Source organism: Nyctibius grandis, chromosome 5 (genome assembly GCF_013368605.1).
Source record: "Nyctibius grandis isolate bNycGra1 chromosome 5, bNycGra1.pri, whole genome shotgun sequence".
In the NCBI taxonomy this organism is placed as follows: domain Eukaryota; kingdom Metazoa; phylum Chordata; class Aves; order Nyctibiiformes; family Nyctibiidae; genus Nyctibius; species Nyctibius grandis.
Window position 1 is genome coordinate 17028905 of NC_090662.1, and position 22784 is coordinate 17051688.

At 43.2% G+C, this 22784-nt stretch overlaps 1 protein-coding gene across 1 annotated transcript; it reads left to right on the forward strand.

Moving 5' to 3' along the window:
• The first annotated feature begins 6648 nt into the window (after positions 1-6648).
• Positions 6649-22770, forward strand: DLD (dihydrolipoamide dehydrogenase). The gene is made up of 14 exons (XM_068401569.1): positions 6649-6761; positions 7822-7897; positions 8737-8816; positions 13396-13464; positions 15112-15181; positions 15558-15658; positions 16001-16144; positions 16309-16410; positions 17572-17762; positions 19184-19354; positions 19758-19947; positions 20349-20486; positions 21560-21649; positions 21755-22770. Exons 1-14 carry the CDS (start codon positions 6723-6725, stop codon positions 21818-21820), a joined length of 1527 nt encoding a protein of 508 aa, XP_068257670.1. The 5' UTR covers positions 6649-6722; the 3' UTR covers positions 21821-22770.
• The last annotated feature ends 14 nt before the right edge of the window (positions 22771-22784 follow it).

Consider the following 22784-nt stretch of genomic DNA (forward strand, 5'->3'; position numbering starts at 1 on the left):
AAGAAATACAATGCTCTAGGGTTTAATGTGTACTTCTTAAAAACATCCTTGCAGATCTCTCCGTTAGTCTATGCAGTCATATTGCCCTCTGTTGACTTCAGTATGTGCCTGCAGCTTTCCTCTAGCTCCAAGTTGGAGCTGACTCTTGTTCTCAGAGTAGCTAACCAGAAGACACTGGCTCCAGTTTATTTTCCTGACACAGAATGACCGAGTGGCTCAGGTTGGACCTCTGAAGGTCATTTGGTCCTTCTCAAGCACAGCCACCTAGAGCCAGTTGCCCAGGACCGTGTGTGGATGGCTTTTCAGTATCTCCAAGCATGGAGACTCCACAACCTCCCTGGGCAACCTGTGTCAGTGCTCAGTCACCCTCACAGTGACAAAGTGTTTCCTAATGTTTAGATGGCACCTCCTGTGTTTCATTTTGTGCCCGTTGACTCTGGTCCTGTCACTGGGCACCACTGAGAAGATCCTGGCTCTGTCCTCATTGCACCCTCCCTTCAGGTGTTTATATACATTGATGAGATCCCCTTGAGCCTTCTCTTCTCTGGGCTGAACAATACCAGCTCCCTCAGTCTTTCTTCACAGGAGAGATGCTCCAGACCCTTCATCTTTGCTGCAAGGGGACATTTCATAAGTACTAATGAATGCAATAAAAAGCAGGAGTGTACACAGGTACCATAACCTCAGTGTTCAAGAAAGGAGTGCCACAACCAGAGAAAGGTGAGATAGAGTCAGGCCAGGAGCAATAGAACAAAAAGCACCTGGGTAATTGTGGTTTACGACTACCGCAGTCCTAAAGGCAATCCACTGAGGATCTGATCTTTATGGTCTTTATTACTCAGAGATGTAAAACCTCAAGAAAATATTTTAACAACCTCCAAGTTCCAGCGAAGTCCCCAGAAGGGTTCAGAAAGGCAGTCCCAGCCACCACGACCCCAAATAACATGCAGTTAATGGGCCAGGCTGTTCAGAGGTGACTGCCAGGCCTGCGCCAAACAGGACAGAGCGGTCCAGCTCCCCCGTGCCCCTTCGCCTTTCCGCTTCCTCCATCCACCAAGATGCTTTGATGCTTCCTGCATTTCTCCAGGTCCCCTACATGCTCTTGTTACTCATGGGTCCTGAAGCAATCGCCACTCAAGCCCCCTTCTCTTTGGTGGCCAGGGTAATCATCAGCATCTTCTCTAATTTGAGAAAACTTCATGGTGCAGCATGAACCCGTGTCTGAGCCCTCTGTCTGGGACATGAGGCGTGCAAAGCGATGCTGCACCTCTGTGGTGATTCCCCCATGGGGCTTTCCAGCAGCTCTGCTGGCACCTTGGCTTCCCCCTTGGAGGAGGACAGAGTCAGGCAGCCGTTTGATCTGCTCTGTCCTGTTCTTGCACTTGCTACCCAGATGTTTCTCTCTTAGCAAGATATGTCCAAAGTGTGTCCTTCAGCACCTCGAGTCATTTCTTGTTGCAGAAGATGGTCTTGTTCACTGCTAGCAATAACAGTGTGCTCATGGCATTCAGATCTATGTCTGAAAAAAATTTAGTTTCCCCAGAAATACTCACACGCTGCCGAGCGCTGCCTGTGCGGAGGGGAGGGCTCCGGTACCCTGCTGCGCACCAGGGCTGGGAGGCCGGGGGAAAGCCCATGGAGAATTAAAACGTGTTGGCTGAGTACTTCCAGTTAGCTACAGCTGCAGGATTTTTGCTTTTTATTCTCTTTGATCTCTTCATTAGTGAGGATGGGAGGAAATGATGGGGCCGTGATACTTTCACTGCAAGCATCAGGGACTGCGGGACGCTTTCTCATTAGCCAGACTGAGAGCTGGGGATTTAAATATAAAAATATCAGGCATAGCCAGTCTCCAGTGTTGCTGGAGGTGCAACCAGAGAAATCCTCATGTAGAAAGACAGAAGAGGAATTCTGCCCACTGAATATGTCCTTTCATTGTCAACCTAGGCACTTTCACAGCATTATGGGGATGTGGTGGAGAGGCAACCTATATCAGAGGTCCCACCACAGTCAGAAAAACCTGACAGGCGTATAGCTACCTCCTCCACAAGGAAGAAGAGAAGAGTTTTAGTGGTTGGAGACTCCTTCCTAAAGGGAACTGAGGGCCCAATATGCAGAGCTGACCCCCATCACAGGAAGGTCTGCAGTCTGCCTGGAGCCTGAATCAGGGATATCACCAGGAAACTCCCCAACCTGGTGAAGGCCACAGATTACTACCCCCTGCTGATCTTCCAGACAGGTGGGGAAGAAGCTGCATCCTGTAGTCTGAGGGGGATGAAGAAAGACTACAAGGCCCTAGGACGGTTGGTGAAAGAGTCTGGGGCACAAGTTGTTTTCTCCTCCCTCCTTCCATTTTCAGGTGATGACGTGGGATGGAATAGTAGGATTCTCTCTATTAATGCCTGGCTACGAGACTGGTGCTACAGGCAGGGCTTTGGGTTCTTTGATAATGGCTGGTTTTATAAGACACCAGGCGTGACGGTAATACATGGGAAAGGTTTATGTCGTAGGGGCAAAAGGGTTCTGGGACAGGAATTAGCAGGGCTCATTCGGAGAGCTTTAAACTAGATTCGAAGGGGGATGGGGTAGTAGCTGGGCTTGCACTACTGGGGCAATGCTCTAGTGTTGAGGTAGACCAGGAGGCCTCCCATCCCCCTGGGGTGAAATCGGTGTGCTCAGCTCACTCCCTGAAATGCCTGTACACCAATGCACGCAGCATGGGGAATAAACAGGAGGAGTTAGAAATACGTGTTCTGTTGGGGGGCTATGATCTAGTGGCAATTACAGAGACTTGGTGGGACACCTCGCATGACTGGAATGTGGTCATGGATGGCTATGTCTTGTTCAGGAAAGACAGGCCACTAAGGAGAGGTGGTGGAGTTGCTCTTTATGTGAGTGAGCAACTAGAATGTATTGAGTTCTGTCTAGAGGCAGATCAGGAGCGAGTTGAGAGTTTGTGGGTGCGAATTAAGGGGCAGGCTGGCAGGGGTGATACTGTTGTGGGTGTCTATTACAGGCCACCGGATCAGGATGAGGAAGATGATGAGGCCTTCTACAGGCAGCTGAGAGCAGTCTCGCAATTACAGGGCCTGGTTGTCATGGGGGATTTCAACTACCCTGATATTTGCTGGGAGGCCTACTCAGCCAGCCATCCCCAGTCCAGGAGGTTCCTCCAGTGCATTGATGATAACTTTCTGATGCAAATGGTGGATGAGCCAACTAGGAGAGGAGCGCTGCTGGATCTTATCCTCACTAACAAGGAGGGTCTGGTTGAAGAGGTGAAGGTTGAGGGCAGCCTTGGTTGTAGTGACCATGAGATGGTAGAGTTCAGGATCTCATGTGGCAGGAACAGAATAGCTAGCAGAATCACAACCCTGGACTTCAGGAGGGCCAACTTTGGCCTTTTCAAGCAATTGCTAGGGGAAATCCCATGGGACAGGGTACTAGGAGGTAAGGGGGCCCAAGGTAGTTGGTTAGCGTTCAAGGACTGCTTCTTCCGAGCTCAAGATCAGAGCATCCCAACAAGTAGGAAGTCAAGGAAGTGTACCAGGAGACCTGCATGGTTGAACAGGGAACTGCTGGGCAAACTCAAGTGGAAGAAGAGGGTGTACAGATCATGGAAGGAGGGGCTGGCCACTTGGGAGGAATATAAGTCTGTTGTCAGAGGATGTAGGGAGGCAACTAGGAAAGCTAAGGCCTCCTTGGAATTAAACCTTGCAAGAGAGGTCAAGGACAACAGAAAGGGCTTCTTCAAATACATTGCAGGTAAAGCCAACACTAGAGGCAATGTAGGCCCACTGATGAATGAGGTGGGGGTCCTGGAGACAGAGGATAAAAAGAAGGCGGAGTTCCTGAATGCCTTCTTTGCCTCTGTCTATACTGCTGGAGGCTGTCCTGAGGAGCCCCAGACCCCTGAGGCCCCAGAAGAAGTCAGGATAGAGGAGGAATCTGTCTTGGTAGATGAGGGCTGGGTCAGGGTCCAATTAAGCAATCTGGACGTCCATAAATCCATGGGCCCTGATGGGATGCACCCGCGGGTGCTGAGGGAGCTGGCGGAAGTCATTGCTAGGTCACTCTCCATCATCTTTGCTAAGTCGTGGGCAACGGGAGAGGTGCCTGAGGACTGGAGGAAAGCGAATGTCACTCCAGTCTTCAAAAAGGGCAAGAAGGAGAACCCGGGTAACTATAGACTGGTTAGCCTCACCTCCATCCCCGGAAAGGTGATGGAACAACTTGTTCTTGGTGCTGTCTCTAGGCACATCAAGGATAGGGGGATCATTAGGGGCACTCAGCATGGATTCACCAAGGGGAAGTCATGCTCAACCAACTTGATAGCCTTTTATGAGGACGTAACCCGGTGGATAGATGATGGTAAAGCTGTGGATGTGGTCTATCTCGATTTCAGTAAAGCGTTTGACATGGTCTCCCACAGCATCCTCGCAGCTAAACTGAGGAAGTGTGGTCTGGATGATCGGGTAGTGAGGTGGATTGTGAACTGGCTGAAGGAAAGAAGCCAGAGAGTGGTGGTCAATGGGACAGAGTCCAGTTGGAGGCCTGTGTCTAGCGGAGTCCCTCAAGGGTTGGTACTGGGACCAGTACTATTCAATATATTCATTAATGACTTGGATGAGGGATTAGAGTGCACTGTCAGCAAGTTCGCTGATGACACCAAACTGGGAGGAGTGGCTGACACACCGGAAGACTGCGCAGCCATTCAGAGAGACCTGGACAGGCTGGAGAGTTGGGCGGGGAGAAATTTAATGAAATATAACAAGGGCAAGTGTAGAGTCCTGCATCTGGGCAAGAACAACCCCATGTACCAGTACAAGTTGGGGGCAGACCTGTTGGAGAGCAGCGTAGGGGAAAGGGACCTGGGGGTCCTAGTGGACAGCAGGATGACCATGAGCCAGCAGTGTGCCCTTGTGGCCAAGAAGGCCAATGGCATCCTGGGGTGTATTAGAAGGGGTGTGGTTAGCAGGTCAAGAGAGGTTCTCCTCCCCCTCTACTCTGCCCTGGTGAGGCCGCATCTGGAATATTATGTCCAGTTCTGGGCCCCTCAGTTCAAGAAGGACAGAGAACTGCTAGAGAGAGTCCAACGCAGAGCCACAAAGATGATTAAGGGAGTGGAACATCTCCCTTATGAGGAGAGGCTGAGGGACCTGGGTCTCTTTAGCTTAGAGAAGAGGAGATTGAGGGGTGACCTCATTAATGTTTATAAATATGTAAAGGGCAAGTGTCATGAGGATGGAGCCAGGCTCTTCTCAGTGACATCCATTGACAGGACAAGGGGCAATGGGTGCAAGCTGGAACACAGGAGGTTCCACTTAAATATGAGGAAAAACTTCTTTATGGTGAGGGTGACCGAAGACTGGAACAGGCTGCCCAGAGAGGTTGTGGAGTCTCCTTCTCTGGAGATGTTCAAGGCCCGCCTGGATGCGTTCCTGTGTGATATGATCTAGGTAGTCCTGCTCCAGCAGGGGGATTGGACTAGATGATCTTTCGAGGTCCCTTCCAATCCCTAACATTCTGTGATTCTGTGATTCTGTGATTATTAAGTGCCAGTGCTTTCATTAGCTAATTCACTTCCAACAGTTCTGATTATATTTTAGTAATGGGTGAATTGTTCTTCTCCCAGGTGGTTCTTTTAATAAATGAAGTCTGCTCTAACCAGAAAGCCTGGCATTTATGAATATTGTGCCTCTCTTCTAAAGGATCTCCAAAATTTGTACTCAGGGATGTCTATCTGCATGGGCCATAACAGAACACTGCCACCTGATGGAAATCCTGATTTTATGTAAGAAATTAGAAAATAAGTCTAGAAAACTTGAGAACTTTTTGCCACAGAAAATATTTTCACTTTCAGGCAAGATGGGCAATGAATATTATGAACTATGTTGCATATTACTTACCTAAAGCGACATTTAGGTGTTTACAGCATAAATTGAACAGAATATTGCACGTGTTCTAAACCAGGTGGAATTCAGTATAGAAGGAAAATGGTCTTGGCCCGTTGCTGTTCCCTCACAGGCAATGAAGGATTTAAGTTTTCAAATACTGATGTGCTGAAGTGCAAATAACAGAGGAATGTGGTGCGGGCACCCTTTTTTTCTAGCGAACAAATAGTCTGGAAGAATAAAAACAGCATTAAATTAGAATGTCAATTATAAAAATGTCTCAATATTTTAGTTCATTTTTTTCCTGATTAAATAAATCGAAAGCAATTATTCCAAGTCATTTGAAATTCTTTCCAAAATGAAACCTCTTAGATTTTTATATTTTTGAATATTTTAAAATTGAATTTATGTCCATTTCACCGTCATTTAGATGGAAGAGGTTTCATTCTGAAAAATGAAATATTTTTACTTCCTCCGTCTGTTCCCAAGTTTTGTTTTGATTCGTTAGATGCGGGTTTGTGAGCTGCTTTGCCTGACCCGAACACTCATGTTAGTGCCAGGCGGGGCTGCGAGCCGCTGTGCGACTCCGCCCTGGGAGCGCTGCCGCTTTAAGAGGCTCATCTGCATGTCCCCGCCCCGGCCCCCAGGCCCCGCCCCCGAGCTGTCAGCAGCTGCACTGGGCGGCCGCCTCCGCCAGGAGGCCTCGTCGCGCGGCGGCGCCCGCTCCTCCTGCCGCCGCTCCCCCTCCCGCCCGGGCCCACTGCGCCTGCGCGAGTCCGCGGAGTCCTTGGAACGGCGGCGGAGGGGCGCAGGCCGGGAGAGGCGGACATGCAGCGCTGGGGACGCGTCTCCTGCGCGCTCGCTCGGGTACGGCGGCGGCAGGGGACGGCGCTGCTGCTGGGCGGGCGGGCGGGCGGGGGGAGCCGCGCCGAGCCGAGCCGAGCCGTGCTCAGCAGCTCGGGCCTGGGCTTTTCTCACGCCCCCCCACCCCTCGCCGGGAGCGGGCGTGAGGGCGGGCGGAGCCGGAGCAGGCGCCCTGGGGCGGGCGCGGGGCTTGGCTGTGCTTCGCTTCCCTCTCCGCTTTCGCCTGCCTCGCGGGGAAGGGGAGTCGCTCCTCGCCCAGCGCGGCCTCGCCTCGGCTGAAAGGACGCGGTGCCCGCGGTGTCGCCTGGCCCCAGGCGGGCGACACGCCGCCCCAGGAGGGGTGGGCTCGGGGTCTCGTCCGCGCTGCCGTGTCATTTGTTGGTGCTGGCGCTCCCGAGAGCGGCGGAGCGGTGCCCGGGCCCCCGGGAGGCCCGCGGCCGGAGGGAGCGGCCGGGCGGAGTCGGGAGCGAGGGCGGGTGCCGCTGTGGCTGTGCAAACGCCAGCTGTCAGCGGGCCGCTTCCCGCCGGTCGGGCAGCGCGGAGGGCTTCGGAAATGCTTTCAGGAGCATCCTCTGCTCCAGTTGCAGCGTGATCGGCCCGTGGGGTGCTTGTAGCGACTGTGCTGCGCTGTCCCATTACAACTAAAACATCTTGCCCTCCAGAATCACCTCTGAGATGTTGCCTGTTCACAGGAAGTGGCCAAAGGGGATGGTTGTGGAACCACAAGGCTATTCCTAAACTTCTGTGGGTGCCTAATTTATGTCATTAAGTGGTTTGAGAGCCCCGTGTGGAGAGTTGAAAGTTTGTGTAGTTAGAGGCAGCCTTAGGCAAGGCTGACATGAAAACAGGTGTAGTGATCGGCTGAGGTTGCAGGGCAGGTAAATGGCAGAGCAGCTTCCACCTCTTGTTCCAGTCAGTGCCCTCCGTGTCTGCTTCAGTCATGTTGTTCCTGGTTTGTGAACTGGTGACAGTAACTGTGTGTTTGTCTGTGTGTGGTTGAATGCTTATTTTTCTTCAAGGGTAAACCTTAACTTTAAAAACTTATTTTTTTTTCTCTCTCTAGAGAAGCCATTTTGATCGAATTCATCATGGTCTCCAGGGAGTTTGTGCAGTGTCACAAAGGACCTATGCTGATCAAGGTAATTAATTGTGAAGAACTTCTTTCGACAAAAAAACCACCCCAACCCCCCCAAAAAGCACAAAAACCAAACTCAGAGATCATCTTCTAGGCAACAGTGTAGTCCATGTCAGCATGGAGATTTAGATGAAAAATAGTGGCTTATTTGCCTTATTTGATATCAAGCTAAAGCTATAAATCAAAGCTGAACTTTATATAACATAAGAACAGTGATGGTAATTAATATTCCAAAGGAGATTGTGGTTACAAGATGTGAATTAGGTACAAAGTTCATTGCTTCTGCTGCGTTCATAATCAATAGAGGTTGCACAGATATCTATTTCAGCCATATTTTCTCCTTTATAAACTGCTGATTGTATGGCATTCAGTAAGTGTTTATCTTTTGCACTAAACATCAATAGAAGCTATGTTGGAAAGGTGTTATAATAAACTATCCAGACACCTTGGGTTAAGTTCTTAAAGGATTTATAGCAAAAGGGATGGATCAGACAGAATAATGGTTGGACTTGATGATCCCAGAGGTCTCTTCCAACCTGATTGATTCTGTGAATTCAGTTTCTTAATTTCATTTTACATTATTTTCCCTGTAAAATATAAGACTGTTTTTATTACAGAGTGAGTACCTCCACACACCTTTTTCTTTGTCCAGGAAGTTACTTGCAGATGTGAGGTGTAATTTACCTGTCTAAACCTAGTTTAAGTTGCATAATTTTTAATAGCTGTTTTGCTTTTTAAGAAAATATTTTTTCCAACAAATTATTTCAGAAACGATAAACTGGTATTCCTACAGTAAAGTTTTAATTGCTGAAACAAAAGTAACTCAAATATCCTCTGTTTCAGTTGATGCTGATGTCACAGTTATTGGCTCTGGTCCTGGAGGGTATGTTGCTGCTATCAAAGCAGCTCAGCTTGGATTTAAGGTGAGACCCCACTCAAACAGCAGAATATTCATCCAGATGAACATGAAAGGTGTTTGTGTGATACTGAAAAACTGAAATTCTTCTGTCACATCTTGGGCCACCAGATGCTGCTGATGTGTCAGTAATCTTTATTTACCTTGCTTACCCAAGTTGTACAGAAGTTGAAAAGGAGATGTGAAGGTATTACTGTCTATAGCCCTGCTACTGACAGAGCTGCTCAGGACGGCTTGCTTTTGATTGGAAATGATAACTGAGGTGGGCTTATACTCTTGGAAGAGAAGGTGGGAAAAGAATGCTAGGAAGGAATTTTTCTACCAACAAAGAAAAGAAAAAAAATAACAAACAGTGACAAAAAGGCCACTGAAAAACTGTCCTGAAGAACACAGACTGAGGGAACTCAAAAGAGGAAAACAATGTTCAACTGATGTGTTTTTTGAACATGGGTAGAGGAATTCCATTGTCACATGAGAATTTTATAGGCGAAAATATGTCTGTAGAAATATTAGTGTCTAATTTACATTTATTTGTTCTGTCTGTGGTCTTTGAACGCCTTTTGAAAGAGACAGCTTTTATCTGATGTGTACTAATGATGTGTCATTTAATTGAGTATTGTGAGAGTTATATGTGCATAAAGCATTTCAGATTTTCTAAACTTACTGTAAGGCTGTTAGAAGGTCTCCCCAGAGCCTTCTCTTCTCCAGGCTGAAGAGCCCCAGCTCTCTCAGCCTCTCTCCATAGGAGAGGTGCTCCAGCCCTCTGATCATCTTCGTGGCCCTCCTCTGGACTTGCTCCAACAGCTCCATGTCCTTCTTATGTTGGGGGCCCCAGAGCTGAATGCAGTACTCCAGGTGGGGTCTCACGAGAGCGGAGTAGAGGGGCAGAATCACCTCCCTCGACCTGCTGGCCATGCTGCTTTTGATGCAGCCCAGGATACGGTTGGCAATGTCTTTGATGTTCAATGTGTTTGGAGCAGGAGGTTTGATTAGATGGCCTCCAGGGGAGGTCCGTTCCACCTAAACTTTTCCATAATTCTGAGTGTTGTCCCTCCTTGATCACTGCTTCCACAATTTGGTTTCAGTAACGTCTCTTTGGATGTCTTTCAGCCTTCTAATGTGTAACTGTACCAAAATATAAATGTTTGAGATTCCATTAAGAAGCTTTACATTTGCTTGTGACCTAGTGCAGATAATTGAGTTGTTTTTATCCATGTTTGTGAATTTTTTTTTTGTCTTAATAAATAACCTTGGTTTTAGATGTATGTTGTTACTGAGCTATTAGTACCTGAGAAAAAAGGTGCTCAGTGCTACAGGTTTTTATTGAGATTGAGGCCTTCTGCCATGTGAGTTCATGTTTGTTTATTCTAAAACAAGAGTCTAGTTGGAGGCCTGTAGCTAGCAGTGTTCCCCAGGGGTCAGTACTGGGTCCAGTCTTGGTCATCTTATTCATCAATGACCTGGAGGAAGGGAGGGAACATGCACGCAGCATGGGGAATAAACAGGAGGAGTTGGAAATCCGTGTTCGGTCGGGGGGCTATGGTCTAGTGGCAATTACAGAGACTTGGTGGGACACCTCGCATGACTGGAATGTGGTCATGGATGGCTATGTCCTGTTCAGGAAAGACAGGCCACTAAGGAGAGGTGGTGGAGTCGCTCTTTATGTGAGTGAGCAGCTAGAATGTATTGAGTTCTGTCCAGGGGCGGATCAGGAGCGAGTTGAGAGTTTGTGGGTGCGAATTAAGGGGCAGGCTGGCAGGGGTGATACTGTTGTGGGTGTCTATTACAGGCCACCGGATCAGGATGAGGAAGGTGATGAGGCCTTCTACAGGCAGCTGAGAGCAGTTTCGCAATTACAGGGCCTGGTTGTCATGGGGGATTTCAACTACCCTGATATTTGCTGGGAGGCCTACTCAGCCAGCCATCCTCAGTCCAGGAGGTTCCTCCAGTGCATTGATGATAACTTTCTGATGCTCTGGCAGGGGTATTGGACTAGATGATCTTTCGAGGTCCCTTCCAATCCCTAATATTCTGTGATTCTGTGAGGGAGTTTACCCTCAGCAAGTTTGCTGATGACACAACTGGGAGGAGTGGCTGATACACCAGAAGACCTGGATAGGCTGGAGAGTTGAGTGGAGAGGAATCTAATGAAGTTCAACAAAGGTGAGTGTAGGGTCCTGCACCTAGGGAGGAGTAACCCCATGTACCAGTACAGGTTGGGGATTGGCCTGCTGGAAAGCAGCTCTGTGGAGAAGGACCTGGGAGTCCTGGTGGACAAGTTCACCATGAGCCAGCAGTGTTCCCTCATGGCCAGGAAAGCCAATGGTGTCCTGGGGTGCATTAGGAAGAGTGTGGCCAGCAGGCCGAGGGAGGTTATCCTCCCCCTCTACACTGCCCTAGTGACGCCACATCTGGAGTACTGTGTGCAGTTCTGGGCCCCTCAGTTTAAGAAAGACAAGGACCTCCTGGAGAGATTCCAGTGGAGGCCTACGAAGATGATTAGAGGACTGGAGCATCTCTTATGAGGAGAGGCTGAGGGAGCTGGGTCTGTTTAGCCTGGAGAAGAGAAGACTGAGAGGGGATCTTATCAGCACTTACAAATACCTTAGGGGTGGGTGTCAAGAGGAGGGGACCAGACTCTTCTCAGTGGTGCCCAGTGTCAGGACAAGGGGCAACAGGCACAAACTAAAACATGGGAAGTTCCATTTGAATACAAGGAAAAACTTCTTTACTTTGAGGGTGACAGAGCACTGGAACAGGCTGCCCAGGGAGGGTGTGGAGTCTCCTTCTCTGGAGCTGCCTGGATGCGACCCTGTGCAACATGCTCTAGGGGAACCTGCTTTGGCAGGGGGTTGGCCTAGATGATCTCCAGAGGTCCCTTCCAACCCTTAACCATTCTGTGATTCTGTAAAGCCGTTTTTGTGGCTATATGCCTGCTTTTCTTGGAGCAACGCTGTCCTCGGTCCTTCATATCTGTGATTAAAAACAGGATACCATATACAAGGAGGTTAAAAAGTGTCCTGGATTCTGTTTTTCAGCATAGCAAAAAATAATTTTGTTATACCACTTCACAGCTAGTCAGAGGGGCAGAATACTTCGACATGTTTGCATGTGTCACCTGTAGCACTGAATAAACATGAAGAATGTTTATGCTGTCCTTGAGGAATGTAAGAAGATGTTTTTGTGAGGCTGGCAAAAAGATAGATTCTGTAGTTACACCATTGATGGAAGAACCTGAGTGTGCTCTACTGAATTACTGAACTTTAACCTCAATTTTAGTGCTACGTCTGCTAGCACAAGCGTTGAGTCCTTGTATCACCCCCACAGCATCCAATGTTATTGCCAGCAATGTTCTCTGGGCATTGGCTTTTCAACAGCTGTGCTTGCCCTTGTTGGTGAAGTTGATGTAAAGTGGATGAGGCAGAACCTCCTTATCAGGTAAAGGTAGGAGCAGTCTGGTGCCGTTTGATCCATAGTGCAGCTTTTTAAAGCCCTTGGATCATTTTTCATGCATTCATGTGCTTAAAACAGGAGGAAGGGTAGATAGGGGATCAGCATGTCTCAGTGTGTTTCTGTGATTTGATACGGTGAATTCTGCTGTTCATGTTACCATCATCTCTACTTCAGCACCAAAACAGCAATTTAAAGCAATGATGAAAGGCTTTCACCTGGGTAGTCATTTCTCAGCAGATCGGAGCTCTTAGAGCTCTAAGGAACTATTATTTCAAACGTGTGCACCTTGCAAAGAAGGAGATGCCAATTCTTTGGTTTCTGTAAAAAAGGTTTACGATACTCTCTTTCCCCTCCATGTGATCTGGTTTTACTTGAAGTTTTGTCAGTTGTTTTTTTCTTTGCACACTTCGATGTTGGCAAGTTGATGAAAAGGAGATGAAATATTTTCCATCCCTGCTGGCATTGACCTTTTTTTTTTGCGTGGTTTTGCTTTACTTGATTTTTATTTTTTCTTTCTTTATAGGTATTGGCACAACTTTATAGCAATGGGTCATGTAGGATAGTGTGTTTAGAGAGGGAAATGTTGTTTGTGGTTTGGGGGTTTTGTTCGGTTTTGTTTTCTTTAAAGAAAAAGATTACTTCATGCAATTTTAACGTGTGCTGGTTCATTTATCTGTTATTTGCTAGTGATTACTTGTTTTTAGGAATTTTTTGCATGATTTACATTTTTTCTTTTTGCAGGTTTTTTTTTTCCTTTTAATTGTAAGGGGAACATCTTTCACAGAACTGAGTGTTGTCTTAATTGAGGCAACTTTGTGGATTTTTGAAGAACAACAGCACTTAAACTTGTATGAAAGTATAAATGGTCCAATGGGAGTGTGACTGTCTTCTGGTGGAGATTTTGTTGCAAAGAGCCATTTTGTGGTTTTTAAGTTAGGAAGAAAATGAGCGAGGGGAAATCTGAGCCACAAAATAAATCTAAGAATGAAATTAATGAGACACTTGTAGAGGAAGAGTTACTAGATAAATGCCTCGTCTTTGTCATTAATTCTAATTTGTGAGATATCCTGTAAGGCTGTGGTAGCATAGTATTGCTAAAAAATTATTTTTTCCCCCCTCTTCTTTTTCCTCAGACTGTCTGTGTAGAAAAAAATGAAACATTAGGTGGAACCTGTTTGAATGTTGGATGTATTCCTTCCAAGGTAGGTGTACATAGTTTGTCATAACTTCATTAAAAACAAAAGATACTGTATGCATCACTTGGAAGAAGATTAAGGAGGAGTTTCTCAAGATTGATGTACGTACTTCAAAAATTGAAACTAATCCAAATGAGCTGAGGATCCAAATAAATATAAGTAACGCAAAGGTTTAAAATTTTATTTGCTAAATAGAAACGTTTTGTTTGCAAACTCTATTTTGTGGGCTTTCCCAGATGAGAGAGAGGAAGAGGATTAAAACCAGAGGTACATGTAGATATATCTTCTCACTTCGAGCTGTTCAGTCTGTGTTGTAACCTGTAATGACTGCTGTTTCCGATGGTTGTACCTCTTGTACTGTGTGAAGTTCTTGATCGCCTCATATCACTTTGTTCAAAATAAACCTGTAGTTTTGTCCAAGATGATATTCTTATGTTAAGGGAATGCTCAACTGTGTCACTAGAGGTAGAGAAAGTAAATCTAAATTAGAGGGAGAGAGGCACCCCTGACAAATCATGAACTCTGGTTTTGGTTGGATGTACCATGCTCTGAAGAGAGCTGTCTCTCTCCATGGACTGTAGAAGGAGCCTAGTTGATTAGGTCTTGAAATATTTGTCTAAGCTAAATTAGTATTCTTACCAGCCCCAAAAGATGGTCTGGAGGGTGGGGCTGGTAGTGCTTGTGTGGAGTAGTGCAGGTGGGGAGACAAAAGGGAGAGTCCAAGGCACGCACTCTGAAAGAAAGGAGAAGTAAGAAGAAATTCTGAACCACTTAATATTTGACGTTGTCAATCCGGTTTTAAGTAATTTCAGAAGTAGGGCCTTGTAAGAACAATGCTATTGCTACATGAAAGGAGTCTGCCTCATTAGCACCCAGCAGGTGAAGGAAGACACTGGTAGTGCCAGGTTTGTAATGGCTATAGAAACAGACATAATATTCTTACCAAGATCCCTCCTAACTGTATTGCTGTTTCTAATCAAAATACAGCTTTAGAGATCCTTCATTTCAAGCTGCTGATTTATAGACATCCTTATAAAAACGATTCTGATTTTATCTTTGAATTTTGAATGTCCAGCGACCTGAGCTAGCTCTAAACCATCTAGCTTCAGCTCAAATAGGTATGTAGTTGTAGTAACTGTAGCACAACTCAACTACAAAATTTAACTCACATATGTCTACACAGGCTAAAACTTTAACAGGGATTTCAGTATAGATTTTCTTCATCCAGTTTTTCTGTATCCTCTTTTTATTGACTAGTAATCGCTTGTCCGAGGTAATGAGGAAATTCTCCCGTGAGTCAGTCAGAATCATCTTTCTTTCATCTACTTAAAGTCTGTTCCTACTTTTTTTTTAAATCTTCATGGAGTCATTTCCAGTTTCTTTGGTGAAATGGGCAAAAAGCATAGGTGTGAATTTAACTCTTTTCTATTTTTATGTTAAATATATAACTTTATAAAATGCTTCAGTAAGAGCTACTGTGTACAATTTCTGTGTTTGAAATACACCTTTTTAAATATGTACGTGTCAGACTTTTTCATAATAGTGAGAATGTTTTGCAAATAACATCAGATTTTTTTTCCCTGATAATATAATAAATAATTAATTCAGTCGTGAATGTATGTCTCAATTCACATTTCTGTGTGTGTATTTTAGGCATTGCTGAACAACTCGCATCTGTATCACTTGGCCCATGGAAAAGATTTTGCTAGTAGAGGAATCGAAAGTGAGTGTGAAGAGCAATTAGTCGGTGCCTGTTAACATAAATGGTTTCCATCAAGGAGCAAACTTAATCATTCAAATCTGACTACTATAGTTTTCTGGTCAAAAAACGTTTTAGAGTTACAAGTAACATCCTTTATCTCTCAGTTGGAGGGTTAGGGACATGTGTCTGCTCCTTGAGCCCTGAATCATGGATATATAAGTTATATTTGAAAAGTGTAATACTGCTTTTTAACATAGCAGTTGTTGAATGTAACCTTTAGCATTTCATAGGGCCATTCAACACATCTTTCTGTGTCAGAGCTGTTAATTGTGTTTAGGTTAGCTCCTTTAAATAAAAACACTGCAATGCTTGATAGGACCTTTTTTTTTAACCTTAGTTACAGGAATCCGCTTGAATCTAGAGAAGATGATGGAACAGAAGAGTGGTGCAGTGAAGGCCTTAACAGGTGGAATTGCTCATTTATTTAAACAAAACAAGGTTAGTTTGGATTATATACTGAGGTATAGCCGTGATTTTTTCTGATGTGAATTTCTAGCTTTTTACATTTTCATATTCTTGCCACATAAATTAATTCAAGTGACTGACTCAGCAAGGGCAGAATTTGAATGCTTCTCTTCTAGGAAAGTTTTAAATGAACAGTTCCTTCATCCTTAATCTACTTAAAGGAATAGTATACGATTACTTTGTGATTTGTACCAGATGGTGATGCAAAGGAATGTGTTAGCAGCTTCTCTAAAGCATTAGTGAGATTCAGATTAAGTGTAGCGTAACATATGTAAGTAATTTGAATCTGAATTTACTGTGTTCTGATTACTAAAGGTTGTACATGTATCTGGGTTTGGAAAAATAACTGGCAAAAACCAAGTCACTGCAACCAAAGAAGATGGCAGCACACAAGTTATCAATACAAAGAACATACTTATAGCCACAGGCTCAGAAGTTGCTCCTTTCCCTGGAATTACTGTATGTATTTGCAGTCTTAATGGTACTTTTTTCAGTGTGTTATATCCACATGATTTAATGTGTAATAATTTTTTGCATCTGATTGCACTGCACCTTCTGTGTGTTTTATATATAATGTATAAAAGAGATTGCAAACGTCCCTTTGTGGATTTCTTTGTCATTAGATTGATGAAGATAATATCGTATCATCCACTGGTGCGCTGTCACTGAAAAAAGTTCCTGAAAAGATGGTTGTCATTGGTGCAGGAGTCATTGGTGTGGAATTGGTGAGAGGATATTTAAACCACTTGACCTTTAATTTATAAAGGAATGGGGTGTTATTTTTTTGTGTTATATTTCATTGTGTTGCTGTGTTTTAACATATGTTTGGTTGAGTGAGTTGTAATGAAACTGTTCAGACTTCATAGCCTGCTACATCCCTTTTCTACCAGAAAAACTGGGATAAGTGTTTGTAGGATCAGTTCTCTTGCAACTGGTTAGCTGAGCAGAGAAATGAGAGAGGAACATACAGGGCCTCGCATACAGGGTTTTTTTGGGGAGGGATTAACTTTTCACTGAGGTTTGTACCTGCTGTATAAATGAAAGAACTTCTTTTTTTTAAGGGGGTTCATTTTAAGCCGGGATAAATTCTTGTGTGTAGCAGTTCATCCCAAGGAATTTTTATATGATATATTTGTACACATTCTGTCTAACAACCAAAGGAGTGGAGACTTTGTATGTCGTCATGGTCTGAGTCCTTTTGCCTCATACCTACATGGTGCAAAAAGAATGTGTATTTGCCGGTCTTGCAACTGCTTGAAAATTTGCGTATCTGCTTAGTGGTTGCTTAGCCTGCTGACCATTAAGCAGGGAAAGAGTAAGAAAAGTGAAATCCTGTGTTGGATGGATGTGGGTAACTGCAAGTAAAGAGGGTGTATGTGGGTTTTGTTGGTGAAGCTGATGATAGTGGTTATGGTTATAAATACATATAGAAGCAGCAGTGGTTCCATTTTATTGCATAAAATTTCCTTAATGTGGTATTGTTTTGATTTAATTTGTAGTGGTATTAGAACACCACAATTTCCTTTGGGTTTTCTGAGCTACATTCAGATTCTTTGATTTTGAGGTTTTTCTATACCTATAACCTAAAACATACCTAATTTATACTTAATTATTTTGTTAGCTGTTTCTTTAAAAGCTTAATTCTGTGAATCCAATCACTGAAGTGTTGGGTATGCAAATAAGCAGTGATAAATCCATTTTTTGTGGAAAGGGAGGGGAAAGTTGGACTTGTTTTATTCTTTACTGTAACATTTGTAAAGACTGATCAGTTTACTGTTATGTGTTGTCCTGCTTTTGAAAAGTTTACAGTCTGTGGTAAATATTAGAGTAAAGAAATCTGAAGTTTGCTTTTCAAAAATTTTTTACTTATATTGTTGTGACTGCAGGGTTCAGTTTGGCAGCGCCTCGGTGCAGATGTGACAGCTGTTGAGTTCATGGGCCATGTTGGCGGAATGGGAATTGACATGGAGATCTCTAAAAACTTCCAACGTATTCTTCAGAAACAGGGGCTTAAGTTTAAACTGAACACCAAAGTTACCGGTGCTACCAAGAAACCAGATGGAAAAATTGATGTAGCGTAAGTGTTTAACATAAAATTAAAGGAATGCCATATGTATTCTTTCTCACAATTCATCAAACCTATTTAAAAATATAATCTGATATTATTTTTTAAACAGGAAAAAATGGATTTAGGATGAAACTTAATCCTTTAGTGAAATTTAATTTTTATCCTGTACTGTAACTTACAGAGCTCCTAATTTTGGGCTTACTGAGTTCTAGATTGCTTATACGGGAGAGATGCCATTGACTTGAGTTGAAGGTGTGCTAGTATAAAACCAGTGTTGTTAATGGTGAGATCGGTAATGAAAACAGAACTCTAAATCATTCTTTTAATGGAAGATCTTTGCTCCTGGTATAATTAACATAAATATCATGATTGTTCATACAGTCATTTTCAAGCCATTAATTCTTGGCTGATTACTAAAAGGGTTATTTTGTCCATACCTCCTCGTCTCAAAATAAGCATGGCAGAGATTTTACTGCTTTTGAGCAGAAATAAATGAAACTACCCCAGAGTGTCTTTTAATGGCTACACTCAAGCCCTTTGAAGACTTGTAGATGAACAGCTAACATAGAAACATATAAAGCAAATCTGCTTTGTAGAAGTCCATATAGAACTAGTTCTGTTCTTTTTCTTGTTAATGTATTCTCTATGCAGAAACTGTAGTTTGAGTTTTAAGAAAATGCTTAATGTTACTTAACAAAAGTAAGCTTAAATGTTTTTTCAGTGGAATCTTGATGTGGTGACTTGTATTTGCTGTGTGGCTATACCTCGGGATAGTTTGTCCTCTACCACTGTACAGGTCCTAGATTTGCGCTTCTTTACGTACCACGCTGATGCTGGTTGGCTCTCCTATGTAGTCTGTTTCTACATTTAGAGTTTCATTTTGGTTCAGGAGTATGCTTTTGAAACACACTTCCTACTTATCCTCACCATGATTTGGTTCTTGTGCTCTCAGAGCACGTGAACTGAACTTGTTCTGGGTGCAATTAAACACAAAGATGCACTCGAGGGATGCACCTGATGCAGGGCAGCTGCTAACAGGTGTTTGGTTCTTGAGCCAGAAGAAAGCTTGCTCAGAAAACATGGCCCTACCCCACCCCAAAATATAGATACAGTTTGGATGTCGAGTACTCAGCACCAATTATTTTGCTGTACAGATTTGATCCCATCAGGTCACGCTACTTGCTAGTGGATATATAACCTGAATTTCTGTATCTAAGAGTTGTTAACAAATGTAATAAGAGTCATTGTCCCTTCCCCCTGCTTCTATTCCTCAACTCTTGCAAGGAAGAAGCATGAGACAGGCTGAATGCAAGTGTTTGGATGCCAGATCCAGCCAGTAGGTCACCATCTGGATCATATTAGTTACTAGTCAGAGAAATACAATGCTGAAAGTTTACAGCTTGGCATTTTTGCTACGTATTTTTCTATAGTGTTGAAGCTGCTGCTGGTGGCAAGGCAGAAGTAATAACTTGTGATGTGCTCCTGGTTTGCATCGGCAGACGTCCTTTTACAAAAAATCTAGGTCTAGAGGATATTGGAATTGAACTTGATAAGAGGGGGAGAATCCCAGTCAATAACAGATTCCAAACCAAAATTCCAAAGTAAGTAAGACTAAACATTTTTTACTTTTTTTAAGCAGAACTCTTATTTTTAAAAGTTTAACCTCCTACGGCACTTTGTTTTTAATTGCAGAATATAGCTTTCTTTTCTGAAAGGAAAACTCAAGATTTCTGTTTATTTCAGGCACTAAAGATTTTTAGTCAACCTTTGAAGTCTTGTAATTTAAAAGTCACTGTGTGTATTTCATGTCACTAGTACTTCTTGAAGTGTGGTCATTCTGTGGAAACTGCTCTTTTATACTTTGTGTTTCTTTTGAAATTTAGTATTTTAATCTGTTTTGATTAGAGTTTTCAGTAATGTTTCAAACTGACTATTATGTAAGGTAGCCTAGGTGTGCTAGGATGTTTTTAAACAGTGTCTTATTCTATTTCATTGGTCTGATAGCATCTATGCTATTGGTGATGTAGTTGCTGGACCTATGCTGGCCCACAAAGCTGAGGACGAAGGCATTCTTTGTGTAGAAGGGATGGCTGGGGGAGCAGTTCACATTGACTATAACTGCGTACCCTCCGTGATATACACTCACCCTGAAGTGGCCTGGGTTGGGAAATCAGAAGAACAGCTGAAAGAAGAGGTACTGTTTGTTTTCTTCTCAGACAAAACCATTTTTCCACGTTGGGTGTGGTTTCATTGTCTAGTAGTTTATCTAGCTACTTTTCCTAGGAGAATTTCTGCATCTGAATTTGTTGCTTAGGGTGTATGATTGAGTGATTCCCTCCTGCATGCCACTCTCCCAAGGATCACAGTCCTCTTTACTGACTTCTGTTCTGTGAAGTTAATATTGATCGTTTGCTTATTAATCTTTTTTTTACTACATCCTTATACCGCTTTTGATTGTTGTTGTTATGCATTACTCTATGTGTGTCTTGTGTGTCTTTTATTTTGGTATTACTTCTGTTCTTGCACTTACCAAATTGTCTGTATTGTTACATGGTTCTTGTTGGTCATTAACTCAGTAACACATCTATTTTGTAGGGTATAGAATACAAAATCGGGAAATTTCCATTTGCTGCCAACAGTAGAGCAAAGACAAATGCTGACACAGATGGCATGGTGAAGATACTTAGTCAAAAATCAACAGACAGGATGTTGGGTGCTCACATTTTAGGCGCAGTAAGTATTATAAATTGTGCTGCTCTCTTGGCCTTGTAAGGCCAGATCTTTGTAAAGATCAGAAATCAGAAAATTCTGTTTTGGAAAAGTATGATTTTCCACTGTCCCACACAGTCCAAAGTTAGATCCTAGTCTCTCTCTGTTTTGTTTATCTTAGCTTTAAATAATATTTTTTTTTCCTAAAGATGTATGCAGAAACACTTCCATGAATCTTTGTATACAGCTTGCTTTAAGAGAAACACTAAAACTGCTCTCCATTTTCCTGGAAAGGAAATTTTATTCCTATGAACAGGTACACTGTCAACACTGGTGGATAGGCTTTTTGTTTCTTAATCCAATTCCCATATTTTCCAATAGGAGTGAGACTTTATGCTAGTTACTTTCTCTCACAATGCCAGTCACTTAAAAATCCACCCTTTAGAGGAAGCACAGCTTAGGTTTATCAGTGTGAGACTGTAATTTTCTTCATCAGGAAAGGGCTTGGGAGTAAATCTTAAAATTGCAGATCTGAATGCTAAAAATGTAACAGATTTCACTATTTTATTTTTGACTTCTCAAAGAAAGGTTCCCTGGGTAAATACACCTAAATACAAGTCACATTAATAAAAATGAGGGTGCAGATGTAGTAACACGCTTTTGTTTATCTAGTTATTAGCTATTTAACTTTCCAGGAGGGCATTGAATTTTTGGGTCTGTTTTCAGCAGTGATAATGTACAGCAGCTTTGATTAGAATGTGAATATTATTTGATCAGTATCTTGTGGTGGAAAAATGCCCAAATTTTGCACAGCTCTCAGTAATGAGAGAACAGTACTGTTATGGAGAATTGTCTTTAGACTTACACTAGGCTTGAGCACAGTCACCAAAGAGATTAAGTACTTATGACTGACATTAGACCACAGCTGAAGTGCTGGTTATACTACTTCTTTTTAAAATTTTGTTTTTGAAAAAAAAAATGCTTATTCACAAGCTGTTTTTGGAAAAAAATGCTTATTTACCAGCTGTTAGTGACTCAGAAAAACATGGACAACTGCATAAAGATTTGTGCTAATTACAAACAACATTAAATTACAGGGTGCTGGTGAAATGGTTAATGAAGCTGCCCTTGCTATGGAATATGGAGCCTCATGTGAAGATGTAGCCAGAGTTTGCCATGCCCATCCAGTAAGTTTTTTCTAAATGGACTGTTGAACAGCAGGGTTACACAGACATGCTGCAATTACATGTAAATATTAATGACTTGTACTTTTTTGTGTTTGCTCTCTACAGACAGTGTCAGAAGCCTTCAGGGAAGCAAACCTAGCAGCATCTTTTGGCAAAGCTATCAACTTCTAAAAGAAATAGCAGATCTTTGTACGTGTATGGCACATCTCTGAAAATGGACTGTGGGCCCTTATGGAAGGCAGAGTCAGAGGATTTTAGGACTGAATTAAGCAAATCTCTTCATTTAAAACATCAAATATTTAAAAAAGTTTGTTTGGAACAAGTGGAATTATCCAGTCTCTGTAAATTAAATACTTAAAATTACATGTTTATTTACATGGTGAATGTTGCAGAAAACCAACCTAACAGAACTCTTCTCTTCTTCAAAACCAAACATTTGCTGCTGCATGGGATTATCAGGTGTGCTGGGCAAAACTCTGGATAAGTGTCCAGCATATCTGGTGCTTTCTTATTTGAAGTAGTGATAGATGAAACCAGTTGAATGCTGGCACTTACAATGCCGCTGGCACTTAAAATGCCACTGTCACTTCCGCACAAAGATGTGTTTCCTTCTGAAAGGATTAACTTAGTATTTAACCTGTTTCTTACAAGTACCAAAATTTGTTTTGATGGAGTAGTGTTAGGATGTTGGGAGAAGAGGAGCTTGTATAGATCAATTAAAACTATTTTGACTTTTTAAAGAGAAAGTTACTCTGTGTGTGTGTGTGTGATTGTCCACACATCATGTTTTCATATTGAAAACTCATCAGGGGAAAAATTGAGTGCTGGTGGAGAAATGAAAGACTGAAGAAAAATTAATCTTACTGCTACTTAATCTTTCCTGTTTCATAAGTTTCCATTGTCCAACTCTCTTAAACTTGAAACACTAAAACTGGGTAGTGAAGCAGCGCTTGCTGTAAATGGTATGACATGAGGGTTATTCTGCACCTTCCACACACAAGGGCTGCAGTGTCAGCTCTCCACACAATTAAGACATACCTTCTTCTCTTCTTCTGTTTTCTATTTTGTGCTCTCTTGGTCTCTCTTCTGTAGCAAGAGAGCTTAATAAATATTTAACATGGCTGGAGGGTCTTCT